Source organism: Peromyscus maniculatus, chromosome 20, assembly GCF_049852395.1.
Source record: "Peromyscus maniculatus bairdii isolate BWxNUB_F1_BW_parent chromosome 20, HU_Pman_BW_mat_3.1, whole genome shotgun sequence".
Classification (NCBI taxonomy): domain Eukaryota; kingdom Metazoa; phylum Chordata; class Mammalia; order Rodentia; family Cricetidae; genus Peromyscus; species Peromyscus maniculatus.
Window position 1 is genome coordinate 62,933,150 of NC_134871.1, and position 26,647 is coordinate 62,959,796.

Here is a 26,647-nt window from a genome sequence, read left to right on the forward strand (position 1 = left end):
GGGCTCGGCGCGCCCGGCGACGTCATCGCCCGCGCCGGAAGTTCCTTCTGGGGAAGCGGACGTCTGCCTTCGCGGGTTGCAGCCGCAGCCGGAGAACGTAGGTGAGTGAGTTGCTCTCCCCAGAGGCGCGAGGGGCGCATGCGGCGGGCGGGTGGCCGGGCCGGCGTTTCCTGCCGCGTTGGAGGTCTGCATGATCCTGCGCTCGTGGTGGAGCCTGGAGAGACTCAGTGGACTGGGGCGGAAAGCAAAGTCTTGAGTGTAAGACACAGGTTCGGCTTCTTGGTAGCAGTTTAATATGCAAAGAGGAATACGGAGCTAGGTAACTTCAGCGGCTCGAGGTCTGTCAGGAAGTCTGTGGTTTTCATTTTTGGACATCACCAGATCTTTAGTAGGCACTTTCAGAGACTGAGAAAAAGTGCGAAAACAGCCCACTTGCTGTTGAGAATCTCAATGGGGCTGGGGAGACAAAGCCAACGTGAGGAGAGTTGGATTGACAGAATGACCCTTTCTTGAGTGCTGGCCTGGACAGATGTTGAGCTTCTTGGCACCTTTCTTCCCCCCCCCCCCCTGTAAATAGGGAATGGGCACGCACTGATGATTATTCTTTAAGAGGTCGACATAGGCCGTTCATTTCTACAGAGAAATTAGAAAACAATGCGTGGTAGTTTATACTTAACTTCTACCCACCAGCACATACAGACCAGGCCTGTAACTACCCCCTGGGAACCTGCGTGTCAGCAGCCCGGAGCCCAGAGCCTGTCCTGGAGCCTGCACAATCAATCCTGACTGAAGCGGAGGGACGAAGTGCAATCCACCCAGGGCGCAGCTGAATTTTGAGAGGCATTAATGCCTTGGCGTCCGCCAAGGGACCACTGGGACTAATTCTCTTGGCAAACTTGTGGCCAGCCAAAACTACCATGCTTCACATCCCGGTTGTGCTTGGTTATCGCCCAAGATGTAAGCCCCTTTGGTCTTCTATACATTGTCACCTCCGTGCTGTTTTGTGCTTCCCCTCCCTGGATTCGGGGTATCACTGCTTCTAACTCAGTTCACCCCTGAGCACACCGTCTCTGTGCTCCCTGTAATCGGGTTGGGTTTTTTTTTTTTTTTAATTCTTGGGTTTTTTTTTGTTTTTGTTTTTTTTTTTGTCTGCTTATCAAACCCTTACACATTTAGCCTTGTTTCGAAATTGTGTTTCATTTTCTGACCTTAAAGTGTAGCTTTCGCCTTCAAATTGAGCTCTTTCTCTGACGCCTGTGTTTTAAGATTGGCTGTTGCTCCATCTATACCAAATTGATTGCATTTCCTTTGAATTCTTTCCCCTCCCTCCAATGTCTTGCTGAGTCCTCATTCTTCCTTTTGGTCCTATGATTTCTCTGCTCACTTCTACCTTATTAATATAACCCCCTCCCCTTTTTTTTTTAAGCTGTCCAGGTGATCCTGTTCTGCCTGAGTCCACCGGTGTTCTGGTTGCTGCCCTTCCTCAGGCTTAGCAGCGCTGTATTTTTGTGTAGTCCTTACCTAACTTCCTAGAGTTTGGTAGGATTCTCTAAGTGCCTTCTGAGTTCCCTCCTAGCACAAGACATTTTGTTTCCTAATTGTTTGTGTCTTTTGTCTTGACACTCAAGACAATTAAGCTGGGGGAGGGGGGAGGGTGTGTTTGTTTTGCTTATCTTTGGAATGCAGCTTTTTGTAGTTTCAGAGGTTAAGGTAGTTGATTAATGAATATGTAAGTAGCAGGAATTGGTTGTGTGCTGGGGGGTGGCTGGTCTCAAATTCAACAGAGATCTGCCTGCTTCTGCCTCCCAGCTGATTCAAGGTGTGCACGACACCCAGCTCAAATACTATTAACAAAAACCCTATACCTCACCAGGAGGTGGTGGCACTTGGGAGGCAAGGGCAGGTGAATCTCTGTGAGTTTGAGGCTCGCCTGGTCGACAAAGAGTTTGAGGACAGCCAGGACTGTTACACAGAGAAACCCTGTCTCGAAAAATCAAGGAAAAAAAAAAAACAGAAAACCAAAAACAAAACTATACCTCACTCCTTCAACGCCCCACAGGGTTTGAGGATTTCTTGGTGTAGCCCTGGCTGTCCTCGAACTCACTTTGTAGATCAGGCTGGCTTCAAACTCAGATCCAACTGTCTCTGCCTTCCACGTGCCACCACACCTGGTTTGCATCTCAGCTTTTAAGTGTTTTTCAGATAAAAGTCACCTGTTGCCTATCAGTTACTAATTTGGGATCTCTTTCAGGTTTTGGAGAGATCTGATGATGAAATTTTAGAGAATAACTTATTTTTTAAGTGAGCCATGAGTATGGTTGGAAATTGAATGTGAACAGGAAGGAAAGTACTCATTTCTGTTCAGAGAAATCCAGGTTAGCAAATAAGGGGCATGGAGAATGCTTTTGCCAAGACTAGGTTAGGTGAGAAGATAGAGGCTGTGGCGGACAGAGAAGTTTGGATTCTCGACTGAGGAAACCGCTCATTATTCTCACTATGAGTATACACTAGCAATTGGTTGAGTGTTCACTTTAGGTGAAATGGAGGCTATGGCAGTGGAAGGAGGCAGATCAGTTAAGATCGTAAGCCCCGTGCAGATGTGAAGGTTTGGATCGCAGGTAAATGTCTGGAACTTTTGTCTACTTATTTAGCTAATTTATCACTCGCAATGGACAATCAGGAATCTCTTCCTAAGTATTTAATACAGTAAAGTGGGGCTTATAAAAAGTAATTTAAATATATTGTTGACACAAAAATCGTTCAGTGGGGATTAGAGTTTATTCTGGGGGCAAGTGCTAGTGAATGTGGCCTGGAAGTACAGATTCCAGTTATTGCAGATTCCATGGTCTAACCTGGTAACAGTTTCAGAGTTTTCATAGTAACAGAGCAAAGAAAGTCATCATTGAGTCGTTTTTCCAATACTCTGGTAGAAACATCTGGTAGGCACAGTCCAACAAAGTAGGGAAATCCCAGCTGTTGTCTTTCGATGCTGTTTGACAACACTCTTAGCCTTGGGTTGGTGGAAGCAGGTGGTCTGTCAAGCTAATACCTTTGGAAAGGTTCCTGTTAGTCACAGGCTGGCAGGTTAAACATAGAGATGGGCAAGTATGTCTTATTAGGACGCTAAAGATAGCCCAAAGAAAATTGTAATTAGGCTTCAGGCTTGTAACGTTCCAATCTCTAAGCTCAGTGATGTTCTTACAGGTTAACCAACCTTTTTGGAGGTTCAATATAAGGTGGAGTTCTTTCCAGAAAGTTTCATTCACAGTTGTGTTCTCCATTCATCACATTTGTGTATGTGAAGACCACATGTTACTTATTAAATAGTAATATGTCAATGTCATTCAGTCCTAGGATCTGATGTAGATGGGGCTGAGTAGTAGGCAAGAGAGCAGTTTTCAGGAGAGATAAGTAGCTTGTTTGTTTGTTTGTTTGTTTGTTTGTTTTTCAAGACAAGATTTCTCTGTAGCTTTAGCTGTCCCGGATCTCCCTCTGTAGACCAGGCTGGCCTCGAACTCACAGAGATCCACCTGCCTCTCTCTGTTGGGATTAAAGGTGCCCACTACCACCGCCTAGCAAGATAAATAGCTTTTAAAGCCATCAAGGAAGAAACTCTTGGATCCTATCTTCAAACTCTATTAGCCAATAGGGTCCCAGTCTGACTTGTTCATTTACTTTCTTTCTGACTGTGATGCAATGTAATATAACAGGAGTAATAAGCCTAAAATTAAAAATCAAGACCACTTCACGCCATGAAGAAGGGAGCAGATGAGGGAAAGGTAACCAACTGAAGTTACATTGTTGAAAGCTAGATTAGCTATCTCTGTATGTACAGTTTTTGTGTTTTTCATTTTATTTTACATTTGAAGTATGTAAACAAACTATTCTCTTTTAATATTAGTGCTTTGGTTATTTTAAGTGAATTTGATTCTGTATAACCTCATGTGGAGTGGTTAGATCTAATTCTTTGTAAAGTTTGGTCTTTGGTATCTAGATTATTATAACTTAGAACTCTTGTTTTTCAAGACAGGGTTTCTCTGTGTGTAGCCATGGCTGTCTTAAAACTCTGTAGACCAGGCAGTCCTTGAACTCCCAGAGATCTGTGGTTTCACACACATTTAATCCCAGCAGTAAGAGATCTTTCTGAGTTTGCGGCCAGACTGGTCTACCTAGTGAGTTCAGGACAGCCAGGCTACACAGAGAAACCCTGTTTTAAAAAACCAAACAACAACAACAAATTAACAAAATTGTCTTTTTCTATGTGCCAAATATTACTAATGACACTGATCAAAGCTAGAGGTCAGACCTGCTAGAAATCAGAATTTGACAGGCTGTAGAGGCATAATGAAATCTTACTAGTCAGAAAGGGAAATTAGAGTCACTCTGATATTGTTCTTTTTATTTTAACTTTTTGCCTTTTAATTACATTTTATTTGTGTGTATGAGGAAGTCAGAAGACAGTCTAGAAAAGTTTGTTTTCTCTATTGTATGAGCCTTGGGGGATTGAACTGAGGTCACTAGTTTGGTAGCAAGTGCTTTTTCCTGCTGAGCTATCTCGCTAACATTTTTAGGAGTAAAATATGAAGAAAAGCAATATTTTAAAAATAACAATATTTGTTCCAGCTGGTGGTGGTGCATTCCTTTAATCCCAGCACTCGGGAGGCAGAAGCAGGAAGATCTGTTCCAGGACAACCAGGACTACACAGAGAGACCCTGTTTTGAAAGAACAAAAAGTAACAATTTTAATCCTGGCTAACGGTACTATAGGACATCTTAAATAATCAAGAAACATACGCTCTTAAGACATAATACCATAAATACCAGGTAATTTGACTCTGAACATGTAACCTTCCAACCTTCCCTGTCACTGACGCTCTAATCAGTGAGCTTTTCAGAGGTTCAATGGAACTTCTCATTTACACTATTTTAAAATTTTGTTTTAGAGAGTTATTATTTTATATGTATGAGTGTTTTGCCTGCTGTGTGCACCACATGCATACCTGATGCTCACAGATGTGAGAAGGCATCCACCTTGTGAGTACTGGAAACCAAACCCCTATCCTGCAAGAGCAACCAGTGTTCTTAATGGCTGTGCCATCTCTCCAGCCCCTACTCTGTTTTAAACTGATGTAGAAAATCATAGAAAAGATATATATTAGTGGGGTATCATTATTGCTTAAATACATGTATGTATTTTATAATTTTGAGTCATGATAAATATTTCTCTTCAAATACCATTTTTTAATAAAGATTTATTTACTGTTTACTATGTACAGTGTTCTGCCTGCATGTACACATGCGTGCCAGAAGAGGGCACCAGATCTCATTATAGATGGTTGTGAGCCACCATGTGGTTGCTGGGAATTAAACTCAGGACCTCTGGAAGAACAACCAGTGCTCTTAAACTCTGAGCCATCTCTCCAGACCCCAAATACCATTTCTTTTTGGTAAAGTCTTTCTGAATTCTTTTAGAAGTGCAGTAACTATTATTGTTAACCATAACCACTCTACTGTATAATAGACCACCAGGACTTCTTGCCCTACTTAAATGTAACTATGCCCCCATTCACTAACCTCTCTCTATCCTTTTCCTCTCCTGCTAGTCTTCTTGACTCTCAGTAACTACCATTCTAGCCTCGACTAAGAAGTTTGGGGGTCTACATGTTTCTTTTCCTTTTTTCCTTCCTTCCTTCCTTCCTTCCTTCGTTCCTTCCTTCCTTCCTTCCTTCCTTCCTTCCTTCCTTCCTTCCTTCCTTCCTTCCTTCCTTCCTTCCTTTATTTTACACATGTTTCTTGAAACAGGGTTTTGTTATGTAGCCCTGGCTGCTTGAGACTAGCTCCATGGGTGAAGCTGGCTTTAAATGTGTGTCTCTGCTTTGGGAGTCTTTGGATTGCAGATATGCACTACTCCCCCTGGCCTGTGAGTGTGGAGTGACCTGTGAAGCTAGTAAGAGTGAAGGAAGTACTTCAGAGGTGCTAAATTGTGGTGGGAGTTCTCGGATGTACGTGAGTCCCAAGCCAGCTAGGGCTGCACACTGAGACTCTAGCTCAAACTTCTTCCCTCTCCATTTCTCCACTATATAATTTATCATGGAAAAAATTGCATGGTTTTCTTGTTCTAGCCTCCTGCCTCTTCTAGTCCATTTTGTAAGTCGATCACTTAACTTCTGAAATGACATTCTTCCCCCACTTATTCTCAAGGTTAAAAGCCTGTGCTGAATGTTTTGTCTAGATTTTATCATTTGATGCCCTGAACCTGTTCTCTCTGCTTACCTGCTTCTTTTGTGATAATGTTTGGAAGGGTTGGGGATGATATTCCAGGCTCAACTCTAGAATTTAAGTTTTTGAGAGCTTCAGAGTTTTTAATGCAAAAGTGAGGGATTATATCTCCATCACTAGGCTAGTGTGGGTAAAGGGTTTAAATGTCTTGAAAGTTTATTGCACAAATTCTTGCATTTAGGAGAACAAATAAAAATTGGTCAGATAACTTGAGTAGGTTTATTTATCATTGCTTTGTGGTCTCCTTTAGTCAGTTCTTCTTTCTCAGACCTTTGAAATCATTCCTAATGCTTTGCCTTTTCTTGGATTCCACTATGCACTGTTGTCTATTCATTTGAGTCATCACTCAGATTCTATTTAATTATTATTAATTTTTAAAAATTTTATTTTAGCTTTCTTAAAAGTTGTCTTACCTAGCATATTCTTTTTAAAGCTAGCTCTCACTTTGTAGCCCTGGCTGGCCTAGAACTCAGAGCTGAGATTGAAGGGGTGCCTCACCATATCCATACCTAGCATACTCTTGAGTGCCAAGCAACATGGAATTCTAGTTGGAATTTTGCTGTTTTGACCATTTTAGTTGGTATGAGTGAAATTTTTTTCCAAAGATTTTAATTATATTCTAAAAGTGATTTTTTGAATTTTAAACATTTTCTGCTAGAAGCAGTCTCAGATACTTTTTAGCTTCAGGTTAGCCCTTTAACATCTCCTTAGTGTCTGTTTCATTGTGGATGTCAAGAATGTGTTTGCTTCCCTTTAACTTGTTGATCTTAGCCTGCGATGAGTTTAAGATTTGAAAGCAGTTAGATCTTTCCAAGGGCATTTTGGGGACTTTGCAAAGATAGGATCTGGATAGTGTTGCTTCTTAAAGCTCTTGGATAATACTAGTGTGCAGCAAGATTGAAAGTCACTTGAGGATGTGTGATTTAAAGGTTTCTCATCTGTATCTTTTGTTAAAAAATGAAATGGCAGGCCGGGCGTTGGTGGCGCACGCCTTTAATCCCAGCACTCGGGAGGCAGAGGCAGGAGGATCTCTGTGAGTTCGAGGCCAGCCTGGGCTACCAAGTGAGCTCCAGGAAAGGCGCAAAGCTACACAGAGAAACCCTGTCTCGAAAAACCAAAAAAAAAAAAAAAAAAAAAAAAAATGAAATGGCATTGACACCATAAAAAGTGTGGCTAGGGGCTGGAGAGATGGCTCAGCTGTTAAGAGCACTGGCTGTTCTGCCAGAGGTCATGAGTTTAATTCCCAGCAACCACATGGTGGCTCCCAATCATCTGTAATGAGATCTGGTGCCCTCTTCTGGCCTGCAGGCAGAACAGTGTATACATAATAAATAAATCTTTAAAAAAAATAAATAAATATTTTTTTTAAAGTGTGGCTAGAATCATAATTTAGTAGTGCTCACAAGAAGTATTTTGAATAATTAAAGGTGCCAACTATTCTAGTATTAAGATTCCCTAGAATGACTCCTAGGATATCATATTAACTACTTACTGTTGGTATAAAGTACTTTTACCCTGCTAAAGCAGAGGAGCAGTATAGGTGTGTAGTCATTGCCTTTGCAGTGGGAGGATGAGGAGGAAGAGAGAAGAGTGAACAGAAAGAATATGGGACTGGTTATATAGTACTGTAGGGTCTTGGGCACAGAGAAGGACTTGCTAGCTCTGGGAGAATATAAGAAAGGCTGGCATTTGGGCTGCATCTTGAGCATAGACTGGATAGTTCAGCGATACTCTGGGTAGAGGTTAAGGTGCAGTGCGTGCGTGGTAACCAGAGTAGGAAGTTTAGGTACTTGTACTTTGTTGGAGTCATAGAAGTAACTGGATGGAAGAAACATTTAGGTGTGACAGGTATTGAGTTTTATTACTCAAGTTTCTGACTTTAGTCTTTGGGTTTCATTGATCAAAATGGGGAAGACAGGAGGTGTGATGAGTCTCTGAGGAAGTGTGAAGAACTGTTGGGGTGTGTTGAGTTGGAAGTACATGCAACATTCTCTAGAAGGAAGTTAGGATGGAAGGAGAGATGTCCAATCATTGAGAGGGATGGTAAAGTCACTCTGATTACTGATCACATTCTTTGTGTGGATTGTTGAGGAAGTTACTGAACAAGAGTGGTTCTACTCCCTGTTTTTTTTGTTTTTTTGTTTTTTTGTTTTTTTGTTTTTGGTTTTTCGAGACAGGGTTTCTCTGTGTAGCTTTGCGCCTTTCCTGGAACTCACTTGGTAGCCCAGGCTGGCCTCGAACTCACAGAGATCCGCCTGGCTCTGCCTCCCAAGTGCTGGGATTAAAGGCGTGCGCCACCAACGCCCGGCAACTCCCTGTTTTTATAATAGTGAGGTGGTGTCTCAGGATCACTATTGCTGTGATGAAACACCATGACCAAAAGCAATTTGGTGATGGAAGGGCTTATTCAGCTTACTGTGGTGCTATTGTGTTCCCCAAAATATTGTGCACCCTAATAAACTTATCTGAGCTTAGATGCAAGATTGTAAAACATCAGTAGCGAACTTCTGCCCTCCGGGGTCCTCCCATTGTGCTGTAAGCCTATATTTAACCTCCTACCCCCTTCAAGAAATGACATTCAACATTTAAAATTAAAATATATATATATATATATATATATATATATATATAATGAATACTGCGAATGTAATCTATGAATACCACAATGTGATTAATATCATGAGTGTAAGTAATGAATATCATGAGTGTAATTTAAAAAATAAATAAACTCATCTGGGGTCAGAGACAGAACAGCCACTAGATACAGAGGCTAGAAAATGGTGGCACTCACACCTTTAATCCTAACATTCCAGAGGCAGAAATCCCTCTGGATCTCTGTGAGTTCAAGGCTACATTGGAAACAGCCAGGCATGGTGACTCACACCTTTAATCCCAGAAAGTAAGCTTTTAATCCCAGGGAGTGATGGTAGAAAGCAGAAAGGCGTGAGTGCCAGAAACTACAAGCATTTGGCTGGTTAAGCTTTTAGGCTTTTGAGCTACAGTTCAGCTGAGACCCATTCTGGATGAGGACTCAGAGGCTTCCAATCTGAGGAAACAGGATCAGCTGAGGAATTGTGGAGGTGAGGAAGCTGTGGCTTGTTCTGCTTCTCTGATCTTCCAGCGTTGACCCCAATAACTGGCCTCAGGTTTGATTTTATTAATAAGAACTTTTAAGATTCATGCTACAGCTTACTCTTCCACATCACTATTCATCATTGAAGGAAGTCAGGACAGGAACTCAAGCAAGGCAGGAATCTGGAGGCAGGAGCTGATGCAGAGGCCATGGAGGAGTGCTGCTTACTGGCTTGCTCCCCATGGCTTACTCAGCCTGCTTTCTTATAGAACCCAGGGCACCAACTTAGAGGTGGTACCACCCAAAGTGGGCTGTACCCCCCTCCCCCCACCATGAATCACTAGTTAAAGCCATATAGGCCTGCCTACAACCTGATCTTGTGGAGATACAAGGCAATACTAACACTAACTAAGGTGCATTGCTTGGAAATCATACCATACTGGAGATGATTGATTGTACTCTGAAGAAGGCAATGTTGAAGGATCTGGCTGAGTGATGTTCAAATACCCAGGTGAAAGCTGAGGAAGTTCTAGAGCTGTCTGGAGAGCATGCGAAAGGGAACTGCCGATACAAAAGCCTACCGCTCATCCCGAAGATGAGCTTAACTGGGACTTTTCTCTATTAACTCTAGCTGGCTATCAAAAGAGCTAGATGAGAATAAAAAAAATGAAAGAAATCTGTAGGGACAGGAGAAGAAGCTTGAAGATGACTGGGACTGTCTAGATCATGATATAGACTCTGTTGCCTAAACTGCAGGACAAGCAGTTTGGATAACATGAAAAAAAGAATTGTATCTATAATTTTGACTTTGGACACAGGGTCATTTACTGTGAGTTTGTTTTTTCTCAAGTTCTTGTAACTCACTAACAGTGCCATTTCTCAGTGGAAATCACACAGGGCTTGGGATACCTTAGTGGAGTACTTTAAGGGCGGGCTCATTTCCTCTCTGGACTTGAAGCCCACAGACAATATTACTTAGATCCTGTATTGATTATTGCATAAGAGTGAGGTTCTTGTATTCTGGAATCAATTTATTGGCACACTTCTAAAGCACGTTTAATTCTAATTCTGTTCTCTGCTTTATTGTGATACAGAGAATTATTCTGGAGCACTTTTAAAAAGAAAAAAAAAATGTATGTGTGTTGTTGCAAATGTGTGTGTTTGGGTATGCAAAGACCAGAGGAGTGTGCTGTTCTTTATCACACTTGAGTTTTTTTCTTTAAGATAGGTCCCCTACTGTACCTGGAGGTCACCTAGTGATCCTTTTGTCTGTCCCCTCAGTGACTGGTGCTAAATGTGAGAGAGCCATATTGGGCTTTTATGTGGGCAGTAGGATCCAGATTCCTCATGCTTGAGGGAAAAGAGCTTTTAACCACCGAGCCATCTCTCTAGGTTCTAGAGTACTTTTTTTTTTTTTTTTCAAGACCGTTTCTGTGTATTTTTGGTACCTGTCCTGGAACTCGATCTGTAGACCAGGCTGGCCTCGAACTCACAGATCCGCCTGGCTCTGCATCCTGAGTGCTGGGATCAAAGGCGTGCGCCACCATCGCCCAGCCTCTAGAGTACTTTTGAGACTCCAGTAATGGGAAGGGATTTTTTAGTGTCTTCAGTCAGTGTTGTTAATTCATTGTGGGATAGATTGGATTGATTTCCAAAACCTGGATAATGTCATAAGCAACACATGCCATTAATCAAAAGGTTACTGCACTTAAGAATGCTTCTAGATGATTTTGAAAATTGCAGGGGTTTATTTGAATTGAAAGCAATTTTATCATATTTTCTATAGTGCTTTTTTGTGGTGTTATTGTGTTCCCCAAAATATTGTGCACCCTAATAAACTTATCTGGGGTCAAAGAACGGAACAGCCACTAGATACAGAGGCTAGAAAATGGTGGCACTCACACCTTTAATCCTAGCATTCCAGAGATAGAAATCCCTCTGGATCTCTGTGAGTTCAAGGCTACATTGGAAACAGCCAGGCATGGTGACTCACGCCTTTAATCCCAGGGAGTGATGGCAGAAAGATAGATAAGGCAGGAAAACCAGAAACTAGAAGCATTTGGCTGGTTAAACATTTGGCTGGTTAAGCTTTTAGGCTTTTGAGCAACAGTTTAGCTGAGACCCATTCTGGATGAGGACACGGAGGTTTCCAGTCTGAGGAAATAGGATCAGCTGAGAAACTAGCAAGGTGAGGAAGCTGTGGCTTGTTCTGCTTCTCTGGTCTTCCAGCATTCACCCCAATAGCTGGCCCCAAGTTTTTTGTTTTATTAATAAGACCTTCTAAGATTCGTGCTACAGCTTTTATCTTTTTTCTTTTTCTTTTTTTCTTTTTGGTGTGTGTGTGTGGGGGGGGGGTTGAGACAGGTTTTCTCTGTGTAACAGTCCTGGCTGTCCTGGAACTTGCTTTGTAGACCAGGGTGGCCTCAAACTCACTGAGATCCTCTTGCTTCTGCCTCTTGAGTGCTGGGATTAAAGACGTGTGCCATCACCATCTGGCTTCATCCTTTTTTATTTTTTTATTTTGTCTCTTTTTGTGATAATTTAATTCAAGGTCCTGCTTGAACAAGGGATGTAGCTGAGTGGCAGAATGCTAGTATGTATGACTAGAGGCCCCTCTTGTAGTTCACTCACTGTTCTTTGATTCTTAGAGTGACTCTGATATCTGAGGTAATATATCTTCTAAACTGATAGGCAGAAAATTCCAAATTGGATCAGGAACAACCTGAAAACGTGGTTTCCATTCTGCAGTCTGGTAGTCTGTCACTTCCTGGAATGTGTGCTGTCCCTAAGAGAGCCCAGTCTTGTAGGAGAGTACTCTTCTGGCCTTTGAGTTTCATGTGAACACACCCCATACTCACACTGCCTTAGTTAGGGTTACTCAGTTAGGTTGTTGTGATGAAACACTATGGCCAAAAGCAAAGTCAGGGAGGAAAAGGTTTATTTAGCTTACTCGTCCACATCACTGAAGGAAGTGATATGGACAGGAACTGGGAAGGAAACAGGAGGCAGGAGCTGATGCAGAGGCCGTGGAGGGATGCTGCTTACTGGCTTGCTCATCATGGCTTGCTTGCCCAGTTTGCTTCCTTAGAGAACCCAGGACCTCCTGCCCAGAAATGCATCACCCACAATGGCCCCAGGCCTACCCCATAATTTACTAATTAAGAAAATGCTGGATCTTAATGGAGGCATTGTCTCAACTGAGGTTCTCTCAGAGTATTGTGTCTAATTGACATAAAACTAGCCAACACACACGTCCTTCATCATTTGAGACCGAGTCTGTTGCTAATGTTGACAGACTGGCCTTGAACTTTGTGTTTGCGCAATCCTCCCAAGTAGCCAAGGTCCACTTTAGGCTTTTTAATCCTCCTAAGGTAAGACTTTCATAGATTTAACAGTTTTCATTAACAGGTTCTTCTCCTCCTGCTCTTTATCAGTTTACATTATTGTGCTTAATTGTTAAAGGCCTTGTGTACTCTAAGCTGGGCCTGGAACTGAGTTTTTTGTTATTGATGTTTTGTTCTTGTTTTTATTTGGTTGGTTATTTGAGACAGGGTTTCTCTGTGTAGCCCTCCCTAGTTGTTCTGGAACTTATTCTCTAGACCAGGATGCCTCGAACTCAGAGGTCTGCCTGCCTCTGCCTCCTGAATGCTGGGATTAAAGTCATGTGCCACCACTGGCCCAGCTCTTGATTCGATTTTTATGATGCGTCCAGAACATCTTTTGATGATTTAATGGTTACTGATGGTCATGGTGGTGACTACTATAATTCAACATTTGGGGTGCCATGGCAGGAGGGTCAGCAGTATTTTAAGGCCAGAAACTAAACCAGAGGGCTTGTGACATAGCCTATCAATAAAGGCACTTGTCATCAAGACTGAGGCCCTGTATTTAAGCTCTGGTACCTCCATGATAGAGCTGACTCCTGCGAATTGTCCATTCTAGGGAATGCATGTGCATGCCTACTTGTCCCATGCATGATGTGCACATATACAAATAAACTAATACAGAATTAAAAAATAAACAAACAAAACCACATTGGAGCATTGCTGGGATAACCTGTAATCCCAGTGCTCTGGAAGGTTGCCGCTTCCAGGCCGGTTTCAGCTACATAGTAAATTAGAGTCCAGCCTTAATTGGAGTATCCATGCTGGCCTGCTTTCCAAACTGTTCATGAAGGGGCATTTTTTCTAGTTTTTCAAATTGTTTGGTGATGAAGAAGTCGTGTGTGGTTTATGGCTTTTGCCCAGCATGTTGGTGGAGGTTTTATTGAACTTTTAAATGTTTAAAGCGGAAGGTAGGACTTCATTTTTAAAATCTCACGTCGGACGACTGGTTGCTTTCATCCCTCCTTCCCTCGCTCTCTCTCCTCCAGGTGTCTTGGCAGGCGTTTGCTTCTTTCTTTACTGCCTGTTACTTGCTGACAAACAAAACCCAGAATTCTCGTTTTTTGTTTTCTCTTTAGTGGCTTCCACAGGAGATGAGATGTGGTCTGAGGGACGGTATGACTACGAGCGACTTCCAAGAGAACGCGTGCCCCCTCGGAGCCATGCCAGTGTAAGTCGAGCCTGCTGTGTCTGTCTGCCATCTTGTCTTCTCCAGCCTCTTCAAACACCAGGGGTTTACCAGCCTTGCGGAAAAGTGGACCAAAGGAACCTTTTAAAGGCTAGGAAACACATGGGAGCGTTGTTTTTAAGAAAAACCGTCTTGCCCTTGTGATCCTCCTGCCTCAGCCTTTCAGGTAGCTTATAGGACTGCAGGCAGGCCTAGCTGACAGTTTATTACTTGATCCTATACCTTACCTTGATGAGCAGTGCCATCTTCAAGGTTGTCATTCATGGACCTGAATTACAGCTCAGGTTGAGACTGATATAAAATGATTGCAGATAGAAAATGAGGAAGCCGGTTACATTAGGATGGGCGGACTCAGTAATTATCGTGTCATTGCTTTCCGGTTGTTCTAATACGTTTTTTTAATTTGATCAAATTATTTTATGATTCACCTTGAAGAACTAAAGAATGATGTATGTTAGTGTCGTATAGCTGTGGGATACCTCCTAGAAAATGTTAAGTTCTCTTTCCCACTATATCCCTTGAGGAGAATTCATTTTACCAGCTGGGCATTGACATGCAGGCTGTGCTTTTTCACCTAGTAGCTTAATTTGTGGATGGGAAGAGCAGATTATATTGGTTTAAGATTACAAGATGAGTGATCGACCAAGGCTGACACTCAAGAACTGGACTCGGAGTCATTGAGGTAATGTATTGTGAAATGAACTCATCAAGAAGAGGGAACTAAGACGGGAGTGCTTTAAAAGAAGTGGGGGCTTAGGATCAAGGAAAAGCTACTTGAGGCCCAAGGCTACCTTTTGGTAGAAGGATGGGCAGTGGGTGTTTTAGAGCATGGAGTTCCCAGGACGGCAGCGTTCTGGGTGAAGTTCAGTGTATTGATTGGTCACAGAATGCTAGTCTAAGAATTAGAATTGAAGAGCTGAGGATATAGTTCAGTTAGTGCTTGCCTAACATGCTTGGTCCCCTGAGCTGATCCCAAATACCTCAAAAAAAAGGGAAAAATAAAAGTGACGGAAGTCCTAATTGAATGAACATTTTATAGTAAAATGTAAATAACTATTTTTAACCAATGCCATTGTGTGTGTATAAGTGTGAAATAGTCACCCCTAGCCCCCCTCTCAGTAGAATTTCAACATCCGTAAGTGGGAAGGGAGCTAAGTTTTATAGCGCCAATGTGTTTATGATCAGAGTAGATGTTTTGGACATCTACTTCCTCCTTGGCCGGCCTCATAGGAACTCATGGATTCTGAAGTGCTCTTCCTGTAGGAACCTGGCCGGATCTGCTCACTCCTCTTCCTTCTCTATGAATTAGAGAAGTTGGGTCTTTTATTCCCTAGTCCCACTTGACTGATTTCTAAACCTTTATTCCTATATTTCTCATCTAGAATTCAGATTCTTCCCCCCCGTGAACTTACTCTTCCTGTGTGAGTGACTTGAAGCTTTGTCTTGCCCTCAATGTATTTTGCTCTTTAGAGGGCTCTTGGAAATTGCCCTTTTGCCTTGTATTGCATGCTTACATTTTTAGCAAAATACAGCCTAAGTTCTTAATTTTTGCCATTTTACTAATCTGGTAAAGCTTCTAGATCACTTCTCAGGGTACCCTTCCCCCACCGTTTTTGGGACACAATTTTCTGTAACTCAGGCTGGCCTTGAACTTTCTATGTATCTGAGGCTGGGCTTGAGTTTCTGATCCTCTTGCCCCTACCTTTCAAATGCTGGGAATATAGACATGTTCCATTTGCACCTAGAATGATGCCTGACTGAGGTCATTGCTGTTGGAATACAAGTAATAAGATATAAAAACCATTTAATGTTTTTAATAGATATATTTTATTATTCTTTTTGTGTGTGAGCACTATTGTCATATGTGTATGTGGCCAGAAGAGAGTGTTGTACCTTTGGAGCTGATGTTACAGGTAGTTGTAAGCCTCTAGGCATGGGTTCTGGGACTTGAACTTGGTCCTCTAGAAGAACAGTAAGAGCAGGTAACTACCAGGGCCAAATCTCCAGCCTGTCTCCACCCCCACCCCCACCCCACCCCCCTTTTTTTTAAGTTTTCTGAGACAGGCTCAGGTGTGGCCCAGGCTGACCTCCAACTTACTGTGTACTTGAGGATGAATTTGAACTCCTGTTCATTCTGCTTCTTTTCTCAAGTGCTGGGATCACAGGCATGTGCACCTCCTGACTTTTATTTGAGACAGGATACTCTATGGTCCAGACTGGTTTAGAACTCACTGTGTAGACTAGGCTGGCAGTCCTGCCTTAGCTCCTGAGGTGCTGAGCTCACAGGCACGAGCCAGCTCAAAAACTCAATTTGTAATTGGTAATACCTGCTTCTTAGTAGGTGTGTTAGCTTTCCATTACTCTAACACTTACCGGAGATAATCATCTTACAAAGAAAGAAATTTATTTTGCCTTATGGTTTTGGAGGTTTTACTCCATATGAGTTGGACTTTTGGTAAGACAGTATATTATGAGAGTGTGTCCCAGATCCACACTGCTCACCTTATAGCCATGGGACACACACACACACACAGAGAGAGAGAGAGAGAGAGAGAGAGAGAGAGAGAGAGAGAGAGAGAGAGAGAGAGAGAGAGAGAGAGAGAGAACGAGAACAGAGATAGTAGGGTGCCACAGTCCTCTTTGAGACCATATTCCCAGTGATAAGAATGAAGACTTCCTATCAGGCACCAGGCCTTATATGCTTTACCCCAGACATTTAATGGGAGACATTGAAGGCCTAAGCTATAGCAGCAGGTGGCTAAATACCAAGTGCCACCTTTGGTTTAAATAGAGATGACTGTAAATGTGGACAGAGAGCTGTAACCTGATGGATTAGTTACTTTTCTGTTGTTGTGATAAAACACAGTGGCCAAGGCCACTCACAGAAGGAAGGGTTTGCTTAGGCTTACGGTTCCAGAAGTGTGTAAGAGTCGGTATTGGCAGGGAAGTTGCAGCCATGATGGCTGGAGTAGCAAGTGAGAGCTCAGTCTTCAATTGCAAGGACAGAACAGAGAAGAGAGCCAACCCACAGTGGCAGTCCTTAAACTCCCAAAGCCAGCCTCCAGGGACAGGCCTCCAAGGCCACACCTTTAAAGCCTCTCCAAACAGCATCCCCTACTGGGGAGTAAGTATTCTAATGCCTGCAAGTGAGGGGCACCTCATTCACACTACCACACCTGATTGAAAATACCAGGGATTTCTGTTAACGACTAAGTTAATAGATGCTGTTAACTTTGCTGTTGTGCTGTTTCTGTTTAGGAATACATAATTTCTTTTCTCCTCACCATCCCAGGTTGGCCTCCAACTGTTTTTGCTTCTTCCTCGTGGGGGGGGGGGGGGCGGCAGTTGAACAGTGCTTAGTCATGTGCCTTGTGAAAGTAGTTTTATATTCACGTCTGACGTAAATTGATTCACTGAATTTGCAGAAAAGTGTTTAACAGTGGAAGTAGAAATGTAAATGCAGCATTAGTTTTTAACTTTGGAGCTAATAAAAACTTACTTACTTAAAGTTTTAAGGGCCTAAGGAGATAGATGGCTCCGTGGTAAGAGCACTTTTTGTTCTTCCAGAGGACCCACATCAGGCCATTCACAACCGTCTGTAACTCTAGGTCCAGGATATCTGCTGGCCTCTCGTACCAGCCCTCAAGTGGCGTACATTCACACAGGTACATACACACACACAAAGAAGTAAATAAAGTTCTAAAATCTTTGCTTATGAAGCAGAGATCATCTAACATTATTTAAAAACCATATTGCGGGCTGGAGAGATGGCTCAGCAGTTAAGAGCACCGCATTGACTGTTCTTCCAGAGGTCCTGAGTTCAATTCCCAGCAACCACATGGTGGCTCACAACCACCTGTGATGAGATCTGGTGCCCCCTTCTGGCCTTCAGGGACACATGCAGGCAGAACACTATGTATAATAAATAAATACTAAAAAAAAAACCATATTGCATGTGTGTTCATAAGCAGCATTGCTAAGAGCTTCAAGCTGGCAGCAGGCAGATGTCTAACAGGAGAATGGATGAACTGTTTAAATCAGTGGTTCTCAATAAGATATCCTATCCTGCCTATCAGATATTTATATTATTCTTTGTAATGTAGCAAAATTACAGTTACGAAGTAGTAACAAAATAATTTTATGATTAGTGTCACCACAACACAAGGAACTGTATTAAAGGGTGGCAGCATTAGGAAGATTGAGAACCATTGGTTTAAGTAATCCAGCAATGGGGTAAGTGGCCTATTGCCAGGTGCAGCAGTAGTTCACATGGGTGAACTTCACAAGCAGAGCACTGAAGGCCAGAAGCTGAGCTCAAGAGGATATCCCCTGAAGTTCCTTTATATAAACATGTCAGACAGGCCAGAGTAGCAGAACAGTGCTCACTACCGGGAGGAACACTGGAGAGCACCCAGGAAAGACATGTCCGCTAGGCATAGTCAGTGACTGAATCTGGGTGATAAATAGTGTTGACCTTGTGAAAGTTCACCCAGTGGTGGTAGTTTTGTGGTTTGCACACTGCTTTGTAAATGTGCCAGGCCTTGATACAAATTGTAATGAGGGCAGAGCTTTCTTTTCATTTTTTTCACTGTGTGTGTGTGTGTGTTTTCATTTGTGCCTTCTTGCCCCCAGTCTCCTGAGTGCTGAGATTACAGGTGTGTAATCTTAATATTTTTTTGTCACTGCTTCTCTTTCTCAGCCAGTTTAGCCAATCAAAACAAATTCTTTGGTGAATTAAAACTTGATTTTGCTCTATCTGAGGCTTTGTAGGGATTATGTGGGACTAACTGGTTCCAAATAGTCTCAAATGTGAATGTACTTAAACTATAATCCGGCAATTCCTTTTGTTTAGTTTGAAAGTCAAGAATGTTTCATATGGTAATTCACATGGTATTCTGTTTGGCACTGCTTACAGAATGTTACTGTTGAGTGGATAGTCCTTTTCTTCTCATTTGTAGTTCCTGAGACATTTTATTCACAATCTTCACATGTATAACTTACTTCCTATCCTTTTTGCATTTCATTAATTTTACTATTATTATTATGTATACAATGTTCTGCCTGCATGTATGTCTGCAGGCCAGAAGAGGGTGCCAGCTCTCATTACAGATGGTTGTGAGCCACCATGTGGTTGCTGGGAATTGAACTCAGGACCTCTGGAAGAGCAGTCGGTGCTCTTAACCTCTGAGTCATCTCTCCAGCCCTTATTTTATTATTTTTATTTATGTTTTGTATTATTTGAATTCAGGGCTTCACACATGCTATACATGTGAGTTAAATCACTGAGCTACCATTGAGACTGATGTCTATATAAATGTACCAATGTGACTCTCAGTATTTTTTATTTGAAAATTACTGTACCTACCATTTCACTTCCATTCTTAACATGCTTTGCTACAAATGCATATATGAGTGTGTGTGTGTGTGTATTATTATTTTTTTTTTTCTGAGACAATCTCATGTAGCCCTGGCTGGCCTGGAGTTCACTGTGTACACCTGGCCAACAATGTGACCAGGTCTATCACTGGCTGTTAAGCATGAGGATTAAAGATGTGAGGTCACCACATTCAACTTTCAGGTTTTTTTTTTTTCCAATGGGAAAACTACATACATGAAAAACTAAACTAAACTATAGAGTGTTGATGTGCAAATTTTAATTGAGTAGTACTTCTCTGTGTAGAGCTACCTGAGGATGTATTTTAACTTCTTTTTTTGTTGTTTACTTTTGAGATTATATTTAATTACACCAATTCTCCCTTTTCTTCCCTCCAGACCCTCTCATATATTTTTCCCCACTCCTTCAAATTTATGGCCTCTTTTTCATCAGTAGTTATTATATGCATATATATATTTGTGTGTGTATACACACACAAATCAAGAATTGTAATCTATAGTATTGGCCCCCATCTCCACCCCTAGGATTGTTTTGCCTATTCAGAATCTTTTGTGCCATATGAATTTTGGATAGTTTTTTTCTGTTTTTCCAAAGAATGAGATGGGAACTTTGATCTGGATTGCACTGAATCTGTAAAAGCATTTGGTAGAATGGTCATTCATTCTCACAATGTTGATTTTTACCAGTCAATGAGAACGCTTTCTTCAGAGTTTTAAAGTTTTCATTGTAGGGGGTCCTTTACTTCCTTGGTTAGCTTTATTTTGAGATACTTTATTTTTTTTTTCCTGAGGCTATTGTGAATGTGAGTGTGTTCATGATGTACTTCTCTGTATGTTTGTTGGTGGTGTATAGAAAATCAGTTGATTTGTACAAGTGGATTCTTTATCCTAACACATTGCTGAATTTGTTCATCATTTCTAGGAAGTTTTCTGGCACAGTTTTTAGGGTCTCTGATGTATAGTATATCATCTGCAAAGAGGGATAAATTGACCTTTCTTTCCCTATTTGTATCCCTTTAATCTCCCCCGCCCCCCGGAGCTGAGGACCGAACCCAGGGCCTTGTGCTTACGAGGCAAGCGCTCTACCACTGAGCTAAATCCCCAGCCCCCCCTTTAATTCTCTTCTCTTGCCTTATTTGTCCAGCTAGTACTCCAAGCACAATATTGCAAAGGATTGGGGATAGTGGGCAGCCTTGTCTCAGTCTTCAGTGGGGTTTTCTCAAGCTTTTTTCCATTTAGGATGATGTTGGCTGTGGGTTTCTTGTATATACCTTTTATTATGTTGAGGTATGTTCTCACTGGCCCTATATTCTCTAAGACTTTTGTCATGATGGCATGTTGGATTTGGACAAAGGCCTTTTCTGCATGTGTTGAAATGATCATGTCTTTAAGGACATTTATGTGGTTTATTGCATTTACTGACTTGTGTATGTTGTGTATTTTGAGTCATTATTAGGGATATTGGCCTGTAGTTTTCTTTGTTTGGTTATTAGGGTAATACTTGCTTTCATTTAGAAGGAGTTTGGAAGTTCTCTTTTTCTTTCCCCTCTCTCCCTCCCTCTCTCTCTCCCTCCCTCCCTCCTTTCTTTATTTTGTTGTCAGTTTTATTGCATTTTGGTCAGCCAGGCTATAAGTAGTGATTTCAGTCTTTTTGAATTTGTAAATATTTGTGTTGTGTCCCAGGATGTGGGACACATTCTGTTTTAGGGAAGTCTTCCTGTGCTGCTGAGGGGAGTGTGTACTATATGCTGTTTTAATAAGTAAGATATTCTGTAGGTCACTGTGAAGGCCTTTTGATGTATGGTGCTGATTGAGTCTGAGGTTTCTGTTTATTTTTTTCCCTGATGTCCTATCTATTGTAGAAAGTGGGGTATGAAATCACCCACTACTAACAGCTTGATATTAATCTGTGTTTTCAATTCCAGTAAGTCTCCTTGGTTAACTTTCCTTTGTTAGTGTCTCTCTCTTGCTTCTGATTCTCTTTAGTTTGGATTCTATTCTATCAGATACTGGGATAGTGAAGCCTACTGGCTTCCTGGTCCCATTGATTGGAGCACCTTTGTCTATCCTTTTACTCTAAGATGGTGCCTACCTTTAAAACTAAGATGTGTTTTTTGTAGGCAGCAGATGGATTTTTCCCCCTTGATCTATTCAGTCTGTTCCTGTCATTTGAACGAAGAATTGAGGTCATTGACATTTAAAGTTCTTGAAGTGTATGTGTTAATTGTGGTCATCCTGTTGTTTTTGTTGTTTGTGTTTTTGTGTTTTCAGTGGTATTTTAGTAATTAGGACTTTGTATTTCTTTTTCTTTTCTTTTTTTTTTTTGTTTTTGTTTTTTCAAGACAGGGTTTCTCTGTGTAGTTTTGGTGCCTGTCCTGGATCTTGCTCTGTAGACCAGGCTGGCCTCGAACTCACAGAGATCCGCCGCCGCCGCCGCCGCCACCACCACCACCACACCGACTTAGTTTTTCTTTTCAGTCTCTGCTATGTTCATTTCTCTCTTCAGCTCAAAATAATGCTTCCTTCCTGTATTTTCTTTAAGATTGCTTTGTTTGATATATTTGGGGGAGGGGCGGGTGGAGTGGGGGATAGTTTTTCTGTATAGCCCTGGCTGTCCTGGAACTCACTTTGTAGACCAGGCCTCTGCCTTCCAAGTACTGCACCACCACCACCTGGCAGATATACATTTTTTAAGGCTGCTTATGTTGTAAAAAGTTTTCTTTCTCCTTCAATCATGTCTGATAGCTTTTTAATTTATTTTTTGAGACAACGGCTTTGCTATGTGGCTCAGGCTGCACTTGAAAGTGTGATGTGGTCTGATGCTCTAATGATTGACTGTTGAGCTTTATTTAGTCATCCATTTATTTTTGAGATAGGATCTTTTTGTAGTCCAAAATGCCTTGAGCTTTCCATCTTGTCCTCTCAGCCTCTCTAGTACTGGAATTATAGGCATGCATAACCATGCTTAGCTTTTGTTTGACTCTTTATAAAGAAAAAAAAATCAAGTTTTTAGAAGTAGGCAAGATAAGCACCTCCCAAAGTAAATGTCATGAAGCAGTAATTATCTACTTTTGACATGTATTTCTGTGACCACATGTGTGCATGCCTGGTGCTAAAGGTCAGAGGAGGCGTTGGAGCCCCTGAGACAGGAGTTACAGACTGCTGTGAATTATTGTGTAGGTATAAGCTCTCTAAAACAGCAGCCAATGTTCTTGACCACTGCACTCCCTTCCTGAAGGTATATTGAAGTAAATCCTCTATTCATGTTTCAAATGTAAATAAACATTTCCATATGTCTCTAAAAGATAAAGATGTAGGAAGGGCCTTATAATACTCTAATTTCTTTCATTTATTTATTTATTTGTTTGTTTATTTGTTTGTTTGTTTATTTGCACATTCATTCATTTATTTATTTTGAGGCAGGGTTTCTCTGTAGCTTTGGAGCCTGTTCTGGAACTCGATCTGTAGACCAGGCTGACCTCAAACTCACAGAGATTTGCCTGCCTCTGCCTCCAGAATGCTGGGATTAAAGGTGTGCACCACCACCTGGCTAATATTTTAATTTTAAACAAAATGTTTTCTGTGGGATGGCAAGATGGCTCAGTGGGTAAAAGTACTTGTTACCAAACCTGTCCAGCTGAGATGCATCTCCAGGAACCACATGGTAGAAGTTGAGAACTGGCTCTGACTGCAGGATGCAAGCATGTGGACCTCTTCCACCATACATAAAATAACAAAAGCCACAATGTTTTTGTGCTAAAGTAAGTTCACATATATTGAATGATACATTAGAAAATTGGTGGGTTTTGTATTGTTACAGTGGTTAGTCCAGGGCCTTATGAATGCTAATCCCTGCTCTGCAACTGAATGCCACCCTAGTCTCAAATGCTTTTAAATAAATGTCCCAATCCATTTAATTTGTGTCCAGTTAAGTATGTAATTTAAATTTGTGGAGAAAGTATAATATATGTATAAATGATTTGGTGTATCAAATTATTCAACCATCTAGTTGTTTTTTTTCTATAATCAAAGTATCTTTCATAGAGTTTTAAAAATTAGGATTTTAAAAGATAAACTAATTTTTAAAATTAGTATTTATTTTAAAATTAAAATTTATTTTAAAAATTAATCAATTTGTTTATTGTGTGTATGCTAAGCCACCTGTAATTCTGTCAGTCAGGAGGCTAAGACAGGATTGCTCTTCCAGGCCATTCATGGCTCTAGCATGAAACCTTGACTCAACAAAACAAAACAATGGGAAATATTGTGAAGTAGAGGCCATCCTGGACTGTATAGTGAGAGCATGCCTCAAAAAACTAAAATTTGTAGGTGACCATTCCTTGGATGGCTTAGATCAGATTATGGCAGGTGTACTGTAGTTCTTTACTTCTTACCCTAATAATTTTATTTCATTGTAGTTGTTAGAATTTTCTGTGTCCCACCAGTCTTGTAGCTGCTCAGACCCAAGTAAACACACAGAGACTTATGTTAATTATAAATGCTCGGCCATTAGCTCAGGCTTATTACTGACTAGCTCTTATACTTAAATTAATCCATAATTCTTATCTATGTTTAGCCACATGGCTTGGTACCTTTTCTCAGTTCTGCCTTGTCATCTTGCCTCCTCTGTTCTGGCTGGAGACTCCTGACTCAGCCCTTCCTCTTCCCAGGATTTTCCTTGTCTGCTTATCCTGCCTATATTTCTGCCTGGCTACTGACCAGTCAGCATTTTATTTATCAACCAATCACAGCAACACACATTCACGCATACAGAACGATATTCCACAGCATTTCTCCTTTTCTGTCTAATTAAAAATGAAGGTTTTAATTTTAACATAGTAAAATTACATATAATAGAACATTTATTGTAAGAATTACAGTTACAATATTTAGTCTATTTGTATTTGGCAAAATTGAAGAAAATATTCTATCATCTATCCTATATTTGTGAGTCTAAAGTTTCTTAAATAATTTATCTTTTGTCATAACCAAGGAAAATTATAATTATAACTAGTCTTCAACTACATCAATGACCCCAGAAGAATATAACATTACCTAAGTATGTAGGAAATGCATTGTAAGTAACTTCCAAAAATCTAGAATGACAGAGACAGAGGTGCCTGGACAGTTGCCCAAAGTTCCTCTATAACATTGGGGCATCCTTCTTTAGCCTATAGGCCTCGTCTCTCAGTCATTTTTTTCTGTGTCCTGTAGAATGTCTGGCAGTTTCTTCTGTGAAGCAGAAACCTGAAGGACCATTTTGCCTTGCAAAGTTCAGTGGTCACCTTCCTATGGGTCCTGCATGTCCAGTTTATATGACATACTGTCATTCAGTTGATGGAAGGACATTTTTTTGCCCGGTGGCTAACTTTTGCTACAAAGAAAGCAAACTCAATAATGAGTTTCTTCAATGCCCATTTTCTTCTCTGAAGTAGATTGGTGCTGCCAGGTGCAGACATGTCTCAGTGTTCAGAAAAGTATAAGTTTTTTAAACATTTTAAATGCCATATTCTGTAGGTCTTTGAAGTTTTTTGAAGATTTCCTATGTAATTGAAATATATCTATGTGTATCTAGAAAACTTAACTAACATGACTATAAGTTTGGTTATCATAGATGACTATTAATCTGTATTTCTCAACTATATATTTCAATTTCAAATGAGTTGCACAAACAAAATACTTTAAACAAGAGTAGAAATATACACACAGTATAACAAAATTAACTTTAAATTTGTAATAAACTAAAATCTATAGCAATGTAAAACATTTCAAACAAGTTGCTGCTTTTTAAAAGTAGATTCAATAATTACGTTTTTATCCTATCATATCTATATCATATCTCCCTTCTTTTAGAGATTGACTATGACCAATAACAATTTGTAGCCAACAACCTAAATAAAGACAAACATCCATAATCCATTTTTTTGGGAATGTGAGCATAGTATTCTAAGCTATTTCCTGCTGATAGGGGCCTCTGGTAGTCTTATGGGGATCCTGAGAAAATTAAGAATTATGGTCAGGTCCTGACTGGAGTAGTGTGTGAGGCTGTATTTTCTGAGCCAGTTGTCTTGAAGCTGTTCTGAAGGTTGGATCATCTGGAGACCTCTCAGGGGATCTTCCTTGATCAAACCTTATTAGCCTGGAAGCAATCCATAGGTTCTTATGTGGAAACAAAAGCAGAACCTCTTTTCCAAAGCATTGTATCCTTAGACATAAATTTTGAAATGAAGATATCTTTAAAGTACACATACTGATTTAACTCAGCATTAAACAAATCATTTACAAACAAACATCATTTACAATCAAATGTCTCTCTGCAGTTAAAAATCCCAAAGATAATATAACCCAGACTCTGTGTGATTTCCATCTTTATATGGCTTAACTTTTATATTATTCTTATTGTGTTTTTAAAGACTTTATTTTTTGAAACTATTTTTTTATACAATTGCATAAACTCCTTTTCTTCTCTCTTCCAAGCCTACATATATTTTTACACACAATGTAAACTGTTTTATTGTGAATCTGTCTTATTGTGAATCTATAATCCTCTGACCAGGAGAGATTTTAAACTGCTAAACTAACTATATGACTAGTACCAAGGCAGCAGCCTTGGCTGCTGGCTCCACCCACCTCAGCTTCCCAACATGGTGGAACTATGTTGACTGCCACCTCTGGGAACCATGCTCACTGCCCACTCTGGGAAGCAGTGGGTCTATGCTCCATCCAGTAGTGTGTAGCCAAAAAACCTTTTCTTTCTTTCCTTCCCTCTCCCTCCTCCTGTACTAGCAAAAGTTATATCCACCATGCACCATGCCATGTGGTTTGTAGATGCCACTGTATACAGTGGCAGGAATTCGCCATGCACACTCAAGCCCACACACAACCTGCCATTCTGTAGCTCAAGGCTGCACACCATGCCATGGCGCCTCTGTACCTTGGCATCTCTCTATCTTGACCTGCTTGCATGAGACATGAAGTAGAAAGCTGTTTTTTGGCTCCATTATTGTGTGTTTAGGAGCTCTTTTTAAACTCTTTTAGGCTTTATGGAAATTCAAGAGCCCCACGTTGTTGCCAAATGTAGTTGTAAGGTTTTCCTGTGTCCCACCTGGTCTTGCAGCCTCTCAGACCCAAGTAAACACACAGAGGCTTATATTATTTTTAAACTTTGGCCATGGCAGGCTTCTTGTTATCTAGTTCTTATGTCTTAAATTAACCCATTTCTATAAATCTATACTTTGCCACGTGGCTTGTGGCCTACCTTTACATCTTGCTTCTAGTAGCATCTCCTCTGTTCTGTCTTTCTCCTTCCTCTTCTCTTGTTAGAATGTC

General features: G+C 41.0%; 1 protein-coding gene across 19 annotated transcripts in view; it reads left to right on the forward strand.

The window, feature by feature from the left end:
- Pphln1 (periphilin 1) overlaps window positions 1-26,647 on the forward strand; it is a 131,834-nt gene that overhangs the window by 29,091 nt on the left and 76,096 nt on the right. For 5 of the 19 annotated variants that reach the window (XM_006974310.4, XM_076556650.1, XM_076556651.1 and 2 more), the window contains exons 1-2: window positions 27-101; window positions 13,815-13,906. In XM_006974310.4, the coding sequence (XP_006974372.1) occupies window positions 13,835-13,906 (72 nt within the window). In that variant the 5' untranslated portion in view covers window positions 27-101; window positions 13,815-13,834. Of the gene's footprint in view, window positions 1-13; window positions 259-690; window positions 958-4,623; window positions 4,825-13,814; window positions 13,907-26,647 lie in introns of those variants that run through there. The other 14 variants (XM_076556648.1, XM_076556649.1, XM_076556655.1 and 11 more) reach the window with 11 other exon arrangements.